Genomic DNA, 19,651 nt, shown 5'->3' with positions numbered 1-19,651 from the left:
GATGGATGCATAAGTTGATTTGATTTGAGACCTTTGCAGCTTGAGTAATGAAGATTTAAGTATGTTCTTGTTGATCCGATTGTGTTTCTGGTTGGTAGGTCGATGAGGTCTGTCATGTATCCCTGGGCTTCGCCGTAGATAATTTTATGGACCAGGGTGCAGATTTTGAAAGCAATACGTTCTTTGATTGGGAGCCAGTGCAGTTTTTCACAGAGGGGTTTGGCGCTTTTGAATCGCGTTTTTCCAAATATAAGCCTGGCTGCTGTATTTTGAGCGGTCTGGAGTTTCTTTATGAGTTGTTCTTTGCATCCCGCATAGATTCCATTGCAGTAGTCTGCATGGCTTAGTACCATTGATGGTATCAGGTTGCGAAATGATTCCCTTGAGAAGAATGGTTTCACGCGTTTGAGTTTCCACATTGAGCGGAACATTTTTTTTGGTTGTGGAGTTCACTTGGCTCAGTGTGAGGTTACGGTCGATTGTAATGCTGAGGATTTTCAGGCTAGGGTGTAGTCTGGGGTGTTTATATTTGTGGGTTTGTTCGTGTTGTGTTGGGATGATAGGATGAGACTGTATTGTTCAAAAAGCTTCTGGGATTCAGTTCTGTAATGACCTTCTTAACAAAGCTAACCAAATAATACCTCTTTGCCAGTGAATGGCCATGACAGACCTTAATCTTGGCTCTGTGTTTTTATAAAGCTAGGCTCTTCATTCCATGGAAAGACTATTCTACCTTACTCTCTGCTCAACCCATCACGGAGACTCATCCAGATGGCTCAGGGAAGAAAGAGATATGAGAGCTGAAGAGGTACATAAAAGTTGGTCAGGTTACAAGGTAAGGACAGATTAGCTACTGGCATGAAACTCTCCAGTCTGGAATACGGTGTCATCTCTCCCGTCCCTTTGATTCCTACTGGAAGGGACAGACGCCTGGTGAGCGGTTTTCTCCTCCATCAGTTGCGATGTCTGGTCCTCCGCTCCAGTTCACGTCTCTTTATCTCCACTAGGTGATCCTGGTAAAAACGAGAGACCCGGTCATTCTGCCAGCAACCCTAAAAACCTTTAAGCATCTTTACCAAATTACACAAATGTCTCAATGTGTGTCAAATGCCTTTAATGTGAACATATATTAGTACTTTTTTTTTTTTTTTAAATAAAGCTTGTGTTGAAATATAAATAAACTAATTAATGCACTAATTGCTTCTCTAAATTTATTTTATTAGGATTTATTTACCACCTTTTTGAAAAAAAATTCACCAAAGGTGGTATACATCATATATTGAATGTAGGCAACCAACAATTACAGGCACATCCATGGGTGACCGAGGGTCCTTAAGGGGCTGTTCATGCCACACCTCTGGTCATATCCCAGTCTCTGCTCCCTGTAATACAGGCACATGCATGGGTGACCGAGGGTCCTTAAGGGGCTGTTGATGCCACACCTCTGACCATACACAACCCGGCAGTGAATGTTTTTAATGTTATTTAGGAAACTGGCCTACTTGCAACACATTTTCTGCAATTTTTTTTCTTTGAAAAGCATGGACACACTCTCCAGTCCATTTTAACCAGGCTCTTAGTGGCATAAAGGAGGAAGGGAAGGAAGCATTTGGACATGGGCAAAGGTAAAGGGCACCATTCCACATTTCTTCAAATATACAGACTGCTCGGCCTTTCCATTTGGAACCACAAAATCGGATGCTTTCCCCAGTCATCTACATGTGTGAACTGTTCACGTCATCCATTTGAGGTTAGATTTGTTTTCCTTTGCAGGAGGGGGGGGAGGGGTCCCCAAACTTAGTCACTGAGGACCACGAACCGGTCAAGTTTTCAGGATTTCCACCATGAATATGCACAAGGTCTATTTACAGGCACTACCTTCACTGTATGCAAGATAGACATCGTGTTCATTCATGGTGGAAAGCTGGAAAACCCAATTGGTTTATGGCACTTGAAGATCCTTGCCTTATGGTAAGGCCCTCACCGGTCGCCTAAGCATGGGCAAAACCTGGTCAAAACCTGGTCAACTGGAGCATTCCATAACTCCAAGATCCTGACAAATGCCTGAACCTCTTAGTTCTGAGACCATCCCAACAATTACCTGAGCCTGGACAATGCATCACTTCTGAATGTGAACAATTCCATCCATCCCCATTACCCTGGACCAGGAGTTCTCAACCTTATCCTGGACTACCTACTACTCAAGACTGGTTTTCAGAACATTTATTTCTAGCACTTGATATACTGCAAAATGTCCATCCGTGGTGAACAATAAAGTGTCTAGAGTAAGAGGGGAAAGGAGAAAGGGAGAGGTCAAGGGTAAAGACAAGGGCAAGGACACGAGGGGAGAAATATCAGCCCTGGGGAAGGTTGAAGGCTTCATGGAAGAGGAAAGCTTTGATGAGCAATTGAAACTGAGGAAAGGCAGGTTCCTGGCGGAGATGGGAGGGGAGAGAATTTGTTTGGGGACAAACAGGTGCAAACTGTTTCACAGTAAATTGTGAGGTGGACAGCAGAGAGTGAGGGAATAGATAAGATTATTTATGGATGAACAGAGAGCGAGAGTGTGAGGAATAAATACATTATCGATATAGGCAGGGGTAGAGGGGAGGTGGCCTCTAAAGACCATAAGAAGGCTCTTGAACTTAATGGGAAAGGAGATTGGGAGTCAGTTCGGCAAGCAGAAAAAAAGGGGGGGGGGGGTGACATGATCAAAGCAACTTGCCCGATGAAGAAGTTTGAAGACCGTGGACTGAATGAGTTGTGAGCATTTGATGGAATTCAGAGTGAGTTACAATAATCAACACACGCATGATTATTCATCCACCCCATCCCACAAAGTGCACCAACCAAAATTACGGCCCACCCCATTAGTCATCCATTCATAGTAGTGCCCAAACTTGCAATTAATTGTAAGACATCCATATTTCCAGCTTTGTCCTAGGGAAAGGAACCAGCCCTCGTATGCTGCGCTTGGACTTTATACGTAGAAAGGTCAGACAAACAGGATAACGTTTGCTTACCAAGTAGAGAGTGGCTCCCAACAGCACTACTTTGATGTTAACCTCCAGGTCTAAAGGGAACTGGATCGAAAACTGATCATTATCCCTGATGATCTGCCCTATAGTTTGTGTTTCATCTCTGCTCTTCACCTGTTAATAGATAGTAACAGTTACTACCAGTGCATTTTGTTTCTAGCAAAAAAGGTGCCGGTACTCAAATGCCAGGCCACCCTTCAGGGGTGGGGTGATCACTGAGGGACCCACCCCCACAATAGCCAGGCCCCCTACAACCAGTCAGAATCTATGACAAGGCAGAATTGGTGTGTAGAGCCTGAGCTCTTTCTTTAAAACTTGGGGTCCATGGGTCAATTTTAGCAATGGAAAAGGTACTCAAATGCCAGGTCACCCTCTTCAGGGGTGGGGTGATCACTGAGGGACCCACCCCACAATAGCCAGCCCCCCTGCAACCAGTCACAGAATCTATAACAAGGCAGAATTGGTGTGTAGAGTCTGAGCTCTTTCATTAAAACTTGGGGACCATGGGTCAATTTTAGCAGACAATGGAAAAGGTGCCGGAACTCAAATACCAGGTCACCCTCTTCAGGGGTGGGGTGATCACTGAGGGACCCACCCCACACTAGCCAGGCCCCCTACAACCAGTCAGAATCTATGACAAGGCAGAATTGGTGTGTAGAGCCTGAGCTCTTTCATTAAAACTTGGGGACCATGGGTCAATTTTAGCAGACAATGGAAAAGGTGCCGGTACTCAAATGCCAGGCCACCTTTCAGGGGTGGGGTGATCACTGAAGGACCCACCCTACAATAGGCAGGCCCCCTGCAACCAGTCACAGAATCTATGACAAGACAGAATTGGTGTGTAGAGCCTGAGCTCTTTCATTAAAACTTGGGGACCATGGGTCAATTTTAGCAGACAATGGAAAAGGTGCTGGAACTCAAATGCCAGGTCACCCTCTTCAGGGGTGGGGTGATCACTAAGGGACCCACCCAACACTAGCCAGGCCCCCTACAACCAGTCAGAATCTATGACAAGGCAGAATTGGTGTGTTGAGCCTGAGCCCAACGTGTTCTAAAATTGTGCCTTTCCATGCAACTTGAAATAAATAATCAAATTCCAATTTTAGAACACATTGGGATGTGAAGGTATTTATGAACACTGACATAGGGTGAATAATATAATGAAAGAAGATCTACAAAGTCATGGTGCTGTGGAAAGTGGACTGTTATGATTGCTTATTGAAGAGACTTATATAAGCACCGAGAACTGCCAGGAAATAAGATATATATGAGGCACTTTGATCAGCTTTAAGTAATATTATCTGTGAACTTATTGTGCTATCACCTTGCATGTCTAATAACGCTGGAATGAATGGAAGTATGAATGAAACCATACTGTTGATTGAAGTTGTCATTTGAATAACAAAGATTGACTAAAGTAAATTGACATAGTAAAACATTTTAAGTGATTACTTGGGATAGGTAATGAATATGCATCAGAGATAGATGTGCATGCCCACTACATCCACTGTATGCAGATCTCTCTCATGCATATTCATCAGGGATATCCTGAAAAAACTGGTCTGCTTTGCAGCCCCTCAAGGATGGAACTTGGCCAAGCCTGAACTCTACGGTCAGTGTGCATAGTTCGCGATGTGCAGATTGCCCAAAAGCGATGATGGAGTTGGGAATCTTTTACACTGGCAGATAAATAGAAGTTAGTACCTTGCTGTCTGATCCAGCGATATAGCCCTTTTCCCAGCATCCCCATGTTATGACTTTGAGTCCATCAAACGTGCCGACTAATTTGGACAAACTCCATTTTAGAGAGCTTGTATGAGTTCAGAAATACATACTTTGAAAACCACTGGAAGTAAAATAAGACTGAACACTACAGAATCTCTCCATATTTTTCCTTCTTTACTTCCTCATCCCTCTCTTACTCTCTTCTCTCCCTCTGCTGCAAATGGCCTCGTTCTTGCTCTTCCTTCTGAAGTCTTTGCCTTCTCTCTGCCCCTCCCCCCCAACTGCTTCCATTTTTCAACACGTTGTACTCGGTGTCATCTCTGAACACATTACTGTTTTGGATTTTCAGTTTCAACCGACCATCATTCCGTATTCATAATGGTTGAAAGTCGAAGCAAGACTGCAATCCATGGTTTATAATTTGTTGACGAGTCTCTAAGCACTTCGCCACTCTAGATGTGAACAACCATAAATACATGGCCACAAAACCCCAAAATCATACCTCAAAGTTGGTATCGCCAAAGATGTTTGTTCGGAAGCTGGGGCCTATAATCAGCAGGACGGTTTCCTTTGACGCATTTGAAATGGAGAGGCTGGTCACGTGGGTATACCAGTTCAGAGTAGCATAGCCAATGATGGTTCCCGGGGGAGAATGGACTTCAATCTAATAAAATAAATGGCAAAAAAATTTTTTAAGGTATTTATAGATTTTTTTTTTTTTACTAAAGATGTTGGTGTGTTTTGGTCTAGGGAGCAGCAGAAACCTTAGCAGGAATATTTATCTCTTACAGAAAGGACTTATGATCGTTAGTGAGGATAGGTAGGTAGAAAAAACAATTTTGATTAAGCAACTTATTTGTACTAGTTAAGTCAGAGATAGCAGGCCTAACTTTTGTGTATAAACAATGGCGTTCGCACTGCATTTTTACACATAATCCATTGTGCCATTTAAATGGATAGCACCCCTGAACATAGGGATAAGATGAGTGTCAATGCTTAACTTTATCCACAGCTTAAATGGTCAACTGGATCTAGTTAACGGGGCTCCTATAGCATGATAAGTTACAAATCTAACGACTTGAAGGCACAATGAAGTAAGCACAACTGTTTTTTGGTAGGGCGTCCAATTATGGAGGAATGTGTGACTCATATTTAATTCAATTCAGGTCTTATATACCGCTAATATCCACTGTTTAGGGTTCAGTACAGTTTACATCATCAGTGGATCAGAGGTTGCTACAATATTATGAGTAGGACATTGGGTGAATGTGAACTTATAATTTTGTGTGTTTGCAGAAGGGCCATACCATGAAGCAGCTTTTCGGCAAAACATGGCCTATGTTGGCAGTGGGTCCTATGATCAAGATTAATACGTACTTATTCATTAAATGAAGTTTTACATTAGTTGGAACTTAAGTACTTTTGTGAGTATGGTAGTGAAATTCAGCATTTAGGACCGATGATGAGCGAGGTGAGTCAAGGGGAAACAGCCCTATGCGAAACGAACCACCACTGAGGTCCATTAATTTCACATTGATTGTAGTGACAACGTTTTAGCCATACTTGATAGTTGCATGTGAATTCGAGACGGCGCTGAGTTTGTAATTTAATTTTTATCCGCTGGCCAGCCTCGCTGAAAATCTGGTCCTATGGATTTATCTCCCAGAACATAGTTTTGGTTTAGAATACTTTTATTTTGTTGGAAACCCAGCTGTGTGTGAAGACTGATCACTTGAGTGACTGTATTTGGATCCTCAAGGGCCCTGAAGCTTTCACACAAAACCATTGGAGCTGCATCAAGGTAGGTCAGGCCTCAGCAGCTCCAACGTAACCCTCTCTCCACGTGTGAACACGGAAGGGGTGGGGTTGGATTGGTAATGGATGAAGCCCAAAAAAGAGTAGGAAAAAGATGACATCTTTCGGACCGTTTGATCTGAGTGATGGAGGAAACTATTCAGAGCCAAAAAGGGGGCCTGTATTTGTTACGGGAGAAAACCTAATGGAAGGAACTGGGGTTTACATCCATTCTGTCCTTCAGAATATGTTCACACGCTTTCATCCTGTGGAGTAATGACACAATTAAATACCAAACTAGATCAAAAGATGGATCAAGTCTGAGATTTTCAGCAATTTCATCCCCGGTATCATCAGATAAGAGAAAGCATGGGTATATTGGAAAGACCTGTTCTCCCCAGCGATTTGCTGAAGCTGCCCAGTGACCTGGTGAAACTGCATATGAAGAGGTGGTGAATTAAATGAGAGGTCTAGGGTGAGCAGGAGACCTAAAGAGTCAGAGGACATAGCAGAAGACAATGGCTCATAACAGACCGTGGGTATCTTGTATTAGGTGAGCCTCTGACAAGCTGTGGGTTACCAAATTAAGCCTCAAGTATGCATTTTCCTTGTACAACACCCACCTGATGGGTACAGGTACACTTGCAAATCTCCAGTAGATGGATGACATCCATGTTGGAGTTGTCCCTTATCATCACGTCATAGAGCGGCCCACAGCATTTCTGGTCAGAATGGGCGATAAATATTTGCTGGCCAATATTGTTCTTGATCTCGTAGGTTTTGCCAGATTGAGTAGTGAAATCTGAAAGAGAGGATGTCCTATGTACTGGATAGTATTACTAGCAGTATCCTAATAACTGACCCATGGGTGTCAAACTCATCTCAATGTTGGGCCACAATTGTTTTTTGGGGGGGGGAAGGGGAGGTATGTTAATGACCGGAACTGGGTAGGGAGGAGGAGAAAGGAATGAAATTTGCTTACATTTTGGATGAATTAAGATCTGGTTAATCTGAAAGCAAAAGAAGAAAGAAAACATTACAAACGAAATTTCTTTCTTTAAAAAAAACCCAAAAACAACCCCCCCCCCCCCCACATAATTTATACTTGGCACTTTGAATAATTCGTACAGAAACCTTGTTAGCATAATTAAAATCCTATTTACTTGGAGCTAGCACAACATTCTCGTGCCTGTGCCCCACCTCCAATCCCAAAATGGCTGCTGCAACCTGTAGTAGTAATCTCGAGATCTACCGTCCCACCACCACCTTCTACCCCTCCAACCCCAACAATAGGTGATTTCTACTACACCAAGGAATCCTAATTCACACTGTTAAAATGTCCAGGGGTATAAAATACAACCCGTTCTGTATGCCCTAGAGGGGGAAAATATGCCCTATGAAGCACTGTTACAATTTTTAAATCTCTGGATGAATAAGAAATCATCAACAATCTCAGGATTCAGTCTTGCTCTCCTGTCTTCCGTAGTCCTTCCTGGAATAGAAGTTGTCTTCTTAGAAGATGTGCTGGTAGCAGGATGTACAGGATCCCCCGTGCAAATTTTGCTAGTTGTGGCCAGTATGTTTGCTTGTTTTACACAAAAATCAGTGGAGGAGTGGCCTAGTGGTTAGGGTGGTGGTTGGTGCTGAGGAACTGAGTTCCATTCCCACTTCAGGCACAGGCAGCTCCTTGTGACTGTGGGCAAGTCACTTAACCCTCCATTGCCCCATGTAAGCCGCATTGAGCTTGCCATGAGTGGGAAAGCGCAGGGTACAAATGTAACAAAAAAACAAAACAAAAAAAAAATATCTTTGTAGGCATCACTTAAACATAAATAACAGTCCAGTTCATTAACAGGTTTTAAAGCAGAAAATCACAAAATGGCTGCCACGACCTCGAGCGGCACTCTCATGAGACTGCCACTGGAAGTCACGGGATACATGGAATGGGGAGGAGCAACAGAAGATCCTTCTTGCCCAACTCACCACTAGACCACCAGGGCAATAAGGAAGGCTTAGGAGCAGTGGCAGCGGCCTACAAGTGGGCTGCATCCTACGGTGGGGGGGGGGGGGGGGGGGGGGGGGGGGGGGGGGAGGCCCGGAGGGACTTGTTATATTTGAGGAAGAGGGCAGAAGTGGTAAAAGTGAGAGCTCCCGTGGTTTGTGGGGAGTGGCCGCAGTGGTAGCAAAGGAGTCGGGGAAGGAAAAAGTGAGGGCCGCTCCGAGTTGGAGGGCTGGGCTGGTTTCAGCTGAAACCGAGCGGCAAATTTCGGCTGCAGATCCGGTTTCATCTAGAACCGGAAAAAACCTGTTCTGGTCACCCTTTAATTCACTACCGGTACCTAGGACAGCTCTTTATGCGATCCTAGTTGCCCGGTTAGGAATTGGGGTATCGGCACTAAATACTGGTGGTAGTCCGAGAACTCCCAGGTCCCTTCAGATTCCATCCCGGAACTAACTGGGCAGTGTCATGACAGTCTGTCCAGATATTCAGCAGCACTCTCCTGGTTAAAACCATATCAACCCGAGGGATTTTTATTTTATATTTCATCCTGTATTCCCCCCCCCCCCCCCAATTCATTAAAGAAAAACTATTTGTCTAAACCATCAGATCAGATTAACAGGCAGATAAAATGTATTGACATGCTCCAAACCTGCGTGAGGTATTCCAGCCCAGGCGGTACCCCTGGGATTTTGTCCATATATGGCACTGCACCCTTGAGATCAGGACCAGAGGAGGTCTGGGGCTGCTGCTGCTCCAGGTTTGTAAGCGGACTGAATTCCACAGGTGGGTAACTGGGTGGCTGCTCGTCAAATGCCTTGGGACATGCGAGTGGATCATCTGGAATTTAAAAGAAACCCACAGTCCTGGTTAAAGGCGATGCTCAGGTTCTGATAAGGTTGGCCAAGAAGCGCGGTATCATAAGGTGCAGGCGGGTGTGTGTACAACAGGATTTTCGGAGAGCAACACTCAAATAGTTCACACGGATGCAAAGCAGAAAAGTGCTTTTAATGCACGCACAGCGTGCTATGAAAATATGTTCAAAGAGGGAAAGGGGGAAATGGGACTTGATATACCGGCTTTCTGAGGTTTTTGCAACTACATTCAAAGCGGTTTACATATATTCAGGTACTTATTTTGTACCAGGGGCAATGGAGGGTTAAGTGACTTGCCCAGAGTCACAAGGAACTGCAGTGGGAATCGAACTCAGTTCCCCAAGATTAAAGTCCACTGCAATAACCACTAGGCTACTCCTCCACTAGCAACATTCCATGTAGAAGCCTGCCCTTGCAGATCAGTAATGCGGCCACGCAGGCTTCTGTTTCTGTAATTCTGATATGTGCAGGACGTGAGACTTACAGAAACAGAAGCTTGCGTGGCCGCATTGCTGATCTGCAAGGGCAGGTTTCTACATGGAATGTTGCTAGTGGAATAGCAACATTCCATGTAGAATCCCAAATAGTAGCAACAGAATCTCCAATAGTAGCAACATTCCATGTAGAATCTCAACTAGGGAAAGGGAAATGGGACTTGATATACTGCCTTTCTGAGGTTTTTGCAACTACATTCAAAGCGGTTTACATATATTCAGGTACTTATTTTGTACCAGGGGCAATGGAGGGTTAAGTGACTTGCCCAGAGTCACAAGGAGCTGCAGTGGGAATCAAACCCAGTTCCCCAGGATCAAAGTCCACTACACTAACCACTAGGCTACTCCTCCACTCCGCTACTAAATTTAGTCAGGGGAAGTTACGCCAATTAAAACCTGGTGTGAATGATGACGCCTAGATTAGGCGAGAAGCGGCTGTATCTTTTTTTTTTTTTAATTTTTATTTATAGCTTTTGAAAATAATACATTCATATCACTATAAATGCAAGGTTTAAGATTAAATTAAACAATATTGTCATATCAATGAAAAAGGAAATTAAATCATATACATAATGACCACCATATTTGGGAGAGCAAGATATCAGAAAATTAGAAAGGAAATAAATCAATCAGCCAAGGTGGAGAGCTTTGTCCACACACAAGCAGGCATTAACAGTATCATTTCCTATGTTGTCATTCAGGGTTGAACCTTCCCCTCTTCCTTGGCTTTTATAAATACAGCCATTTTTTGAGGATCTAAGAAAACATAACTCACATTTTCAAGTGTAACCAGGCATCTGCAGGGAAACTTCAGCATATACAATCCGCCTAAGGCAGTAATCCTTGGCTTTAAAATTAAAAAATCACGACATCTTTTCTGAGTATCCCTGTTGAGGTCTGGATAAATCTGAATTTTATCCCCCCAAAATTTGGCTTGCATATGCTTAAAATACAAACGAAAAATATTATTTCTATCTACTTCAAAAGCAAAAGAAACTATAAGAGTCAATCTTTGTGTCACTATCTCTAGAGAGTTCTCCAAAAAAGCAGTTATATTTAAGTCAGGTGGAGGTTCTGGTGAACCGGATTTAACTCCAAAAATATACTGCGCCTTGGCAACTGGTGGTAAAGCTTCCTTAGGAATATTTAAGACTTCTTCCAAATATCTTTTAAACATGTCAACTGGCGGAATTAACGGTATTTTAGGAAAATTAAGAAGTCTAAGGTTATTCCTTCTTGCTTGGTTGTCAAGGTATTCAACTTTTTTAACCAGTATCTCCTTATCCTTAAGCATTGTAGTTGTTAAATTATGGAGAAATTTAATTTCACCGTTCATTGTCCCAATTTGTTCTTCGTTTTTCTGTGCTTGAGAAGCTGTAAGATTCTGAGAAATTTTAAGGGAATTTATATCGTCTTTCATAACATCAGTTACCTGGAGTAGGTTGTTGTTCATAGCCTGAATGGCGTCCCATAGGCTCTCAAGAGTAATCACTGCAGGTTTTACTGGTCCACGAATACCTCCGGAGGCACTTCCCGATTCGCTGGTGTAGAGAGGGTTTACTACCCCTTCTTTCCAGGTAGTAGTCACAACTGGGGTCACCATTGTAGAGGGCTCTCCTCTCACAGTCTGTCGGCCTGCCTCTTCGGACGGCTCAACAGGTTGGAATCCCGCTGCAAGCAAACTGCTTCCGGGTCGTGGAGGGGCAGAGAGTAATGGCGGGCTTAACGATGCCCCCTCGATACTGCAGTCCGGCGATCCAACGTCGGAGCTGGCCTTCGTGTGTGTCTGCAGCTCGATTCTCTGTACTCCGCAACTCTCAAGTGTCAGCTGCCGGGGAGTAGAGCTTATGGGAGCTGAGGAGGTTAGCGTCGCCGTCTTCCCTTTCCTCTTACCCATGATGTCCGTCGGGTAGGGAAATCTCAACCTAGAGCTTAACGAGAGTCAGGAGCTCAGAGACCAACATCCTCCTCGGACGCCATCTTGTTCTCCTCTCGAGAAGCGGCTGTATCTTATAACCATGTGCACAGATTTTAGAAAGGCTCGTGACCCACCCATTCCACTCCCATAGCCACTTAGGATTTACAAACATCGTGTTGTAGAATTTGCTTAGATAGTTCTGCGCGTAAATTCTAATCAATGCCAATAATTGCGTGTTTGTTAAGTGGCAATCATCGGCACTGATCAGCTTGTTAACTAATTAAGTTGCGAGCGCAAGTCCACAATACGACTGGATTTGCACGCATAACTTAAGTCTCCTACACCTTGGTCTGATCTTTCCTTATCATCCTTCCTACTCCTCACCCTTCCCTATCTCTTTTCCTTTGTTATCCCATCTTTGCTTGCATCTATATTCAACTCACATTTTCTCAAACCTCACAACTTCCACGTTTATGACAATTTGTAATATTCTCCTCTAGACTTTGTAATTGTATTTACTATGTAAGCCGCATTGAGCCTGCAATATGTGGGAAAGCGCGGGGTAAATAATAAAGTCACGCTATACAGAATCCCAGGGATAATTGTCAAAGTTAGGAGCACAAATCATTTGAGTATCAGGCCCTCTTTTTTTTTCCTACCTCAGGAATGACCGATCTGTTTTGGGGTGAGTGTGGTATCACAAGCCTGACAAATAGCTCTCTCCTCCCCACAGTACTCAGCAAAATGACACACCTCCGTAGAAATTAGAGCTGCTGTCACATGAGGGGCTCCTGGATGGAGCTTCTTGTTTTTGCGAGTTGTGGATGTGGGATTTTTTTTTTGTAATTTCCCATTCTGGTTTCTCTCCACCCATCTCTTTCTCCAAGATGATTTTGTCTTTGTGTGGTAGGGGAGAATTTTGCACCATTGGCGTAGCCAAGGGTGGGCCCAGGCCCACCCAGTAGCACCACACTTATGATGTGGCTGGCAGGGATCCCCAAGCCCCACCAGCCGAAAACTCCCAACAACTGTCCCTCCTGCGTACCATGTAAATAGCAGATCTTTGCCTGTAGCGAGCAGCGACTGATACACACTGCTCACACCAGCCTCACAGCCTTCCCTCTGATGTATTTCCACCTATGCGGAAACAGGAAGTTGCATCAGAGGGAAGGCTGTGGGGCCAACATGAGCACTGTGTATTAGTTGCTGCTCGTTGCTGGTGAAAATCTGCTATTTAAAAGGTAGGCGGGGGGAGGGAGGATGTTTCAGAGACCAGAGAGGAGAGACTAAACCACCAGTGGGATGGGGCGAGGTTCTTCTGCCCACCCATCTTGGGCCCAGGCCCACCCAAAATTGGGTGTCTGGCCACGCCCCTGTTTTGCACCTCCATAATGTACCCCCCCCCCCCCCCCCCCACATACACTTACACACTTCTACTCTCACCCCGGTCAACTCAGAGGCTGACTCAATCCTAACTTTTCCCACATCGAATGCAGGGAGAAATACTTCTGATTTCCAGGGGGCAAAATCAAAACTGGATCAAGGTCTTCAGGCTGATCCAGGCTGGTGGGCAACCCCAGGGACAATGCCAGGGTATAAGCAAGAGAGAGAACAAGGTTCACTGAACGTTATCACAAAGTGTTACGGTATATAACAGAGCTTTCCCTCTCTCTGATTCTACATTACCTGGTTCAGACATTTCCAGGCTTATCACACAGTCTCTGTCCGAGTCTCAGCTGTTCACACACACCGAGCCCTGAGATGGAAAATGGGCAAAATGTAAAGAAAACAAGACTGTTGTTACTTCAGACCAAGGCCCAGATGCATCAACCATACGTAAAAAAATCTAAAACGTTAAAGTCCTTAACGAATTTGAAAAAACGAAGCATGCAGCAAAAAAACAAGTCGCACATGTTCGGTGCGGTATTGAAAAGTACAATGTATCAAAGATTCGTAATCCCCGTCGGTAATCGGCCCCTAAAGCATGCGCAGAGCAGCCAAGCGTTATGCGCATGCCACAAACGTCAAAACCAAAAAACCCCAAAACAACACAAACACGTGGCTCCCCGCTTTCCCCTGCATAAAATATCTCAACAAACATCAAAAAAGGATCGGGAGGGGGCAAAGGCGCTCATCAGGAGTGTCCTGTATGGACGCCCTTGCCCCCCCCACCCCCGCCCCCCGCCCGAGGTCGCCGCTGCTCCCCGCTTCTCCCTGTATGAAATAAAAACTCATAAAAATCAAAACTTTTGCAGCGACGGGCCCCCCTCCCTTCCTGTCTCTCTCTTCTCCTTCTCCCACCACTGCTCCGCCTCCCGCCATCCTCCGCCTCCATGCCACGCCCCCTGAGTTTATCGCCGCACTCCCCCCCCTCCACCTTAATGGCCAGTGCAGCGCCTCTCACCTGCGTGTGAAGGCGCTGCACGGGATGGAACAGCCGATCGTCGATCGCTTCTGCCCTCACCGACGTCTCTCTTCTTCTTCCTGTGCCTGCCCTCCTCTGACGTAAGTTACCTACGTAGATAACCTACGTCAGAGGAGGGCGGGCACAGGAAGAAGGAGAGAGACGTAGGTGAAGGCAGAAGCGATCGACGATCGGCTGTTCCATCCCGTGCAGCGCCTTCACACACAGGTGAGAGGCGCTGCACCGGCCATTAAGGCGGAAGGGGGTGTCCGGTTGAGGGGGGGAGCTGCGGCGACAAACTCAGGGGGGCGTGGCACGGGGGCGGAGGATGGCGGGAGGCGGAGCAGTGGTGGGAGGAGGAGAAGAGAGAGACAGGAAGGGAGGGGGGCCCGGCGCTGCAAAAGTTTTGATTTTTATGAGTTTTTATTTCATACAGGGAGAAGTGGGGAGCAGCGGCGACCTCGGGCGGGGGTTGGGGAGGGCAAGGCCATACATACAGGATTTTTACGGTGCAGGGGGCAGCGGGGAGATGACAGCTCAGGCCTTAACGACAGGTCTGAGCTCACGTTAAATTTCTGACGGTAAATGATTCGTTGCAAGCGTCGGTATGGTTAGTGCATTCCGAATTGTCCACATTTCAATGGTAGTTTCTCGTTTGCATTCCGTTTTCATTACCTACATAGTAGATGACGGCAGAAAAAGACCTGCACGGTCCATCCAGTCTGCCCAACAAGACAAACATATGTGTAAACCTTACCTTGATTTGTACCTGCCTTGTTCAGGAGTCCCACCTCCCACCACTGACCCCTGCACAGACCGTACAAGTCTGCCCTCCACCATCCTCGCCTCCCAACCACCAACCCCTCTTCCCCCCACCTGCTCCGCCACCCAATTTTGGCTAAGCTACTAGCGTTGTCGGAAAATGGCCTTTGATGCATGCTCTGGTTGAAAATTTCTTCGTTAAGGGCCAGTAAAGGGTCGTTAAAAGGGTCGTTAAGGTTTAGTGCATCTGGGCCCTAGAGTTTAACCCCCCCCCCATCTATTTATCCCAACTGACTCTGTACCACCCATCTTGTCCCCATCTATATATCTGCACTTGGCCCCTCAGTTATATGGTAAGCTGTATTGCAGAAAAGCATTAGGTATCGTAGTAGTGTATTTGAATGTTTTCATCGTGTGCTTATTAGATATTTCATTAGTATTATGCTGACGTCGTATTATATCTGTGTTATTGGAATTCCGGCGCTGTTAAATGTGGAGAGGGTGGTGGATGCGTGGAATGCCCTCCCGCGGGAGGTGGTGGAGATGAAAACGGTAACGGAATTCAAACATGCGTGGGATAAACACAAAGGAATCCTGTTTAGAAGGAACGGTTCCGTGGAATCTTAGCGGACATTGGGTGGCGACGCCGGTATTTGGAGAATAAAACCGGTGCAGGGCGGACTTCTACGGTCTGTGCCCTGAGAAAGGCAGGGACAAATCAAACTCGGATATACCTATAAAGTATTACATAGCATGTAAAATGAGTTTATCTTGTTGGGCAGACTGGATGGGACCGTTCAGGTCTTTATCTGCCGTCATTTACTATGTTACTCTTTGGGGTTCTACATGGAATGTTGCTACTAATTGGGATTCCGGAATCTTGTAACTCTTTAGGATTCCAGAATCTTCAGAACTTTTAGTACAAAAAAAGTGCTGGGCAGACTTCTACGGTCTGTGCCCTGAGAATCAAACTCGAGTATAAAGTATCACATACCATGTAAAATGAGTTTATCTTGTTGGGCAGACTGGATGGACCGTTTAGGTCTTTATCTGTCGTCATTTACTATGTTACTAGGTTTCAATTTGCTGTTTTCAGGTTTACCTCTTTTTTTTTTTTTTGTTACATTTGTACCCCGCGCTTTCCCACTCATGGCAGGCTCAATGTACTTATGTTTATATTTGGTCAATTTTTACTATTGTTATGCTGTTAACAAAATCGTCTTATGTACACTGCCTTGGGTGAATCTCTTCATAAAGGTGGTTAAGAAATCCCAGTCATTAATTAATTAAGCAGGCAAGCATCCAGACTTTGCCTGCAGTGCAATACCGGAGCAACAAAAATATTTTTCCTCTGTACTGGCAAAACTCGAACACAGAAATGCACATTTCCAAAAGAGCAGAGTAAATTAACCCTCCCTGGATACAATGAAGAAGCTGCCTCACTGCACCCGCTCAGTTGGCACCTATGCCAAAGAGAGAGAAAAAAAATCAGAGACTTCCCACAAAAGGTGCATAAAAGGCCTCTTTCTAATCTGGGAAGGAAAGATAAGAGAGTGTAGCAAAAAATAAGTAATGCCACACTGGGAAAAGACCAAGGGTCCATCGAGCCCAGCATCCTGTCCACGACAGCAGCCAATCCAGGCCAAGGGCACCTGGCGAGCTTCCCAAACGTACAAACATTCTATACATGTTATTCCTGGAATTGTGGATTTTTCCCAAGTCCATTTAGTAGCGGTTTATGGACTTGTCCTTTAGGAAACCGTCCAACCCCTTTTTAAACTCTGCCAAGCTAACCGCCTTCACCACGTTCTCCGGCAACGAGTTCCAGAGTTTAATTATGCATTGGGTGAAGAAACATTTTCTCCGATTTGTTTTAAATTTACTACACTGTAGTTTCATCGCATGCCCCCTAGTCCTAGTATTTTTGGAAAGCGTCAACAGACGCTTCACATCCACCTGTTCCACTCTGCTCATTATTTTATATACCTCTATCATGTCTCCCCTGCCTCTTGCCAGAAAAAGGCACAAACCCGGAGAAAACCCGCAGCAGCATCCTTGCCAACTTTTCAAAATGACCCGAGTGCTAAACCCGATGGAAATCACCTCTCCCAGGACACAGTCAAGGGGTTTGTTCAATTCGGGAGGAGAGATATTCAAAACACCGGCTCCTTTGCACTGCAGAACCCAGGAATGGCTCTCTCTGTAGCCTAAACTGTTATTTTCCTATTGTTATCACGGTTACAAAATTATTTTTCTCTTCTGTTATTTTAAATGCTTTATATATTACTTTGGGCAACAGGTATGCAAACTGCTGGGCCAATAAGGTTTCCTTAATTAACTTGAGAGAGAAACAGGGAAAGGTGTGGACAGAAGGAGAGAACAAGAGAGCTGGGAATTTGATCAGGGAAAGTGAGATAGACAGGGAGGGAGAGCTATAAAGGGGGCCAGGTGAGACATGAGAGAGACAGACACAGACACTTGGATCTGATGGGGGGAAAGAGAGAGTGAGCGCTAATCAGGGGGGCTAATGGGGCATGAGAGAGACAGAGACCTGGATCTGATGAGGGGGGGGGGGGGGGGGGAGAGAGCAAGAGAGTGCTAATTAGGGGGGGTGGATGGGACATGAGAGAGACAGACACAGAGACCTGGATCTCCGAAAGAGAGAGCAAGAGTGCTAATTAGGGCGGCGGATGGTACATGAGAGAGACAGACACAGAGACTTGGATCTGATGGGGGGAAAGAGAGAGTGAGCGCTAATCAGGGGGGCTAATGGGGCATGAGAGAGACAGAGACCTGGATCTGATGAGGGGGGGGGGGGAGAGAGCAAGAGAGTGCTAATTAGGGGGGGTGGATGGGACATGAGAGAGACAGACACAGAGACCTGGATCTCCGAAAGAGAGAGCAAGAGTGCTAATTAGGGCGGCGGATGGTACATGAGAGAGACAGACACAGAGACTTGGATCTGATGGGGGGAAAGAGAGAGAGAGCGCTAATCAGGGGGGGCAGATGGGGCATGAGAGCGACAGAGACCTGGATCTGATGGGGGGGGGGGAGACAGAGAGCGAGAGAGTGCTTATTAGGGGGGGGGGGGTGGACCGTGGATGGGATATGAGAGAGACAGACACAGAGACCTGGATCTGATGGGGGAAAGAGAGAGCAAGAGAGTGCTAATTAGGGCGGCGGATGGTACATGAGAGAGACAGACACAGAGACCTGGATCTGATGGAGGGAGAGAGCGAGAGAGAGAGAGAGAGAGAGAGAGAGAGAGCTTTACAGGGTGGCAGGTGGGGCGTGACAGCATAGGAGCCAACTTTTCAAAATTATTGGGGGTGCTAAGCACAGTGGAAATAACCCCTCCCTGGACACATACAAGGAATTTTGTAAATATTGGGGGTGCACAAGCACCCACAGAGCCGGATCCTGTGCGTGAGAGAGAGAGACACAGACACAGAGACCTGGCTCTGATGGAGCTGGAGAGAGAGAGCCTGAATTCAATCAGGGGCAGGGCGACCGCACCCTTCTCTCTGTTTATCAGGGGCTTGTGTTTCATCTGTTGATTTCAGCCCAAGTTTTTTCCTCTGCACAGATGCAGAAATCGGAGCCAAGAAGAGACAGTAAATAGACCGCGTCCTACCTGGCAGTGAGATGCTGCTGTTACAGGCAGAGATGGCAGAGCGCAGTGGTGAATCACAACAGCTCGGGGCTCTGATTTCTTCTCACTTTTTGCTCCAGAAATGAAAAGGGAGGGGGAGGGGGGCTGGGAATGATGTGGGTCTGTTGTAGAAGGCGTGGCTTGATTAGCTGCTTATTTGTGGGAGCGTGAAGAAAGGCATTTCCCCCTTCTTTGTACTTTAAAGGCTACCGTCTGGATCCAGATTCTCCCCGAGGCGTGCTGGGACTTGTAGTCTTTGCTTTCCTTAGGGAATGCAATGGGGAAGACAGAACTACAAGTCCCTGCATGCAATGGGGGTAAACCCAGGACTGGATCAACTCTGTCTGCAAATCTGGACCCAGTTGGCAACCTTAACCTACTTCCAACTAAATAGAAGTCAAAACATAACCAGTGGTGAAGAGATCAGTCATGCTTCACGTGTTTTGTACACAGTAGAGGGTACATATCCCCCAAATTTGGCTTCCACCTTTCTTGTTGCCCCTCCCCCCACCAGCCTGCTACCTCTGAAAAGGCAGTCATAGATCAGACCATGTATTTCTCTGCTTATTTTGGAGGGGCAATGGGTAAGGAAGTCATTCAGTATTAGTACCTGCAACATTTTGGGAAGGGGCAGGTGATTGCCTGGGAGTGGCGCCCCCTATGTCCAACCTAAACTATGCCTAGGACCACAGCTGGCAGAATCTCTGAAAACGTATTTTTAAGTAAATTGACCAATCTAGCCAGAAAGGCCATAAGCAATGGTGATGTTTCCAAAATAAATGGGTTCAGTATTCTCTCTGTTTCTATCAGCTGTTGTGTGACCTGGTAGAAAACCTTCAGGGATCTCAGTCCTTTTACAACCCTTAGCTTTCCCGCTATCTCCCAAACCCAAAATCTGTACAAAATGGTCCCCCCCTCCCTCACCATTTTGGAGGAACATGCATAATTCTGCACAATGTAATCCATAACCAATCTGTAACCAATTGTACT

General features: G+C 45.7%; 1 protein-coding gene across 1 annotated transcript; it reads right to left on the bottom strand.

Moving 5' to 3' along the window:
- Positions 1-497: 497 nt before the first annotated feature.
- Positions 498-18,731, bottom strand: LOC115457925 (phospholipid scramblase 3-like). The gene is made up of 8 exons (XM_030187632.1): positions 18,644-18,731; positions 13,530-13,599; positions 9,209-9,396; positions 7,540-7,567; positions 7,181-7,359; positions 5,266-5,427; positions 3,024-3,152; positions 498-1,013 (listed from the first exon to the last, which is right to left on the bottom strand). Exons 2-8 carry the CDS (start codon positions 13,540-13,542, stop codon positions 954-956), a joined length of 759 nt encoding a protein of 252 aa, XP_030043492.1. The 5' UTR covers positions 13,543-13,599; positions 18,644-18,731; the 3' UTR covers positions 498-953.
- Positions 18,732-19,651: the final 920 nt, after the last annotated feature.

Source organism: Microcaecilia unicolor, chromosome 14 (assembly GCF_901765095.1).
Source record: "Microcaecilia unicolor chromosome 14, aMicUni1.1, whole genome shotgun sequence".
Classification (NCBI taxonomy): Eukaryota; Metazoa; Chordata; class Amphibia; order Gymnophiona; family Siphonopidae; genus Microcaecilia; species Microcaecilia unicolor.
Note: the sequence above shows the minus strand (reverse complement) of the source record. Positions and strands in the feature narration are given on the sequence as shown.

What these genes read in the sequence shown, in the direction of transcription:
- LOC115457925 (XM_030187632.1), bottom strand. An exon ending in GATCTTAATTCATCCAAAAT is followed by an intron (nt 7,360 to 7,539) that starts GTAAGCAAATTT and finishes CCTCTCTTTCAG; the next exon opens with ATTTCACTACTCAATCTGGC. An exon ending in TGGGAGCCACTCTCTACTTG is followed by an intron (nt 1,014 to 3,023) that starts GTAAGCAAACGT and finishes CGTTTTTACCAG; the next exon opens with GATCACCTAGTGGAGATAAA.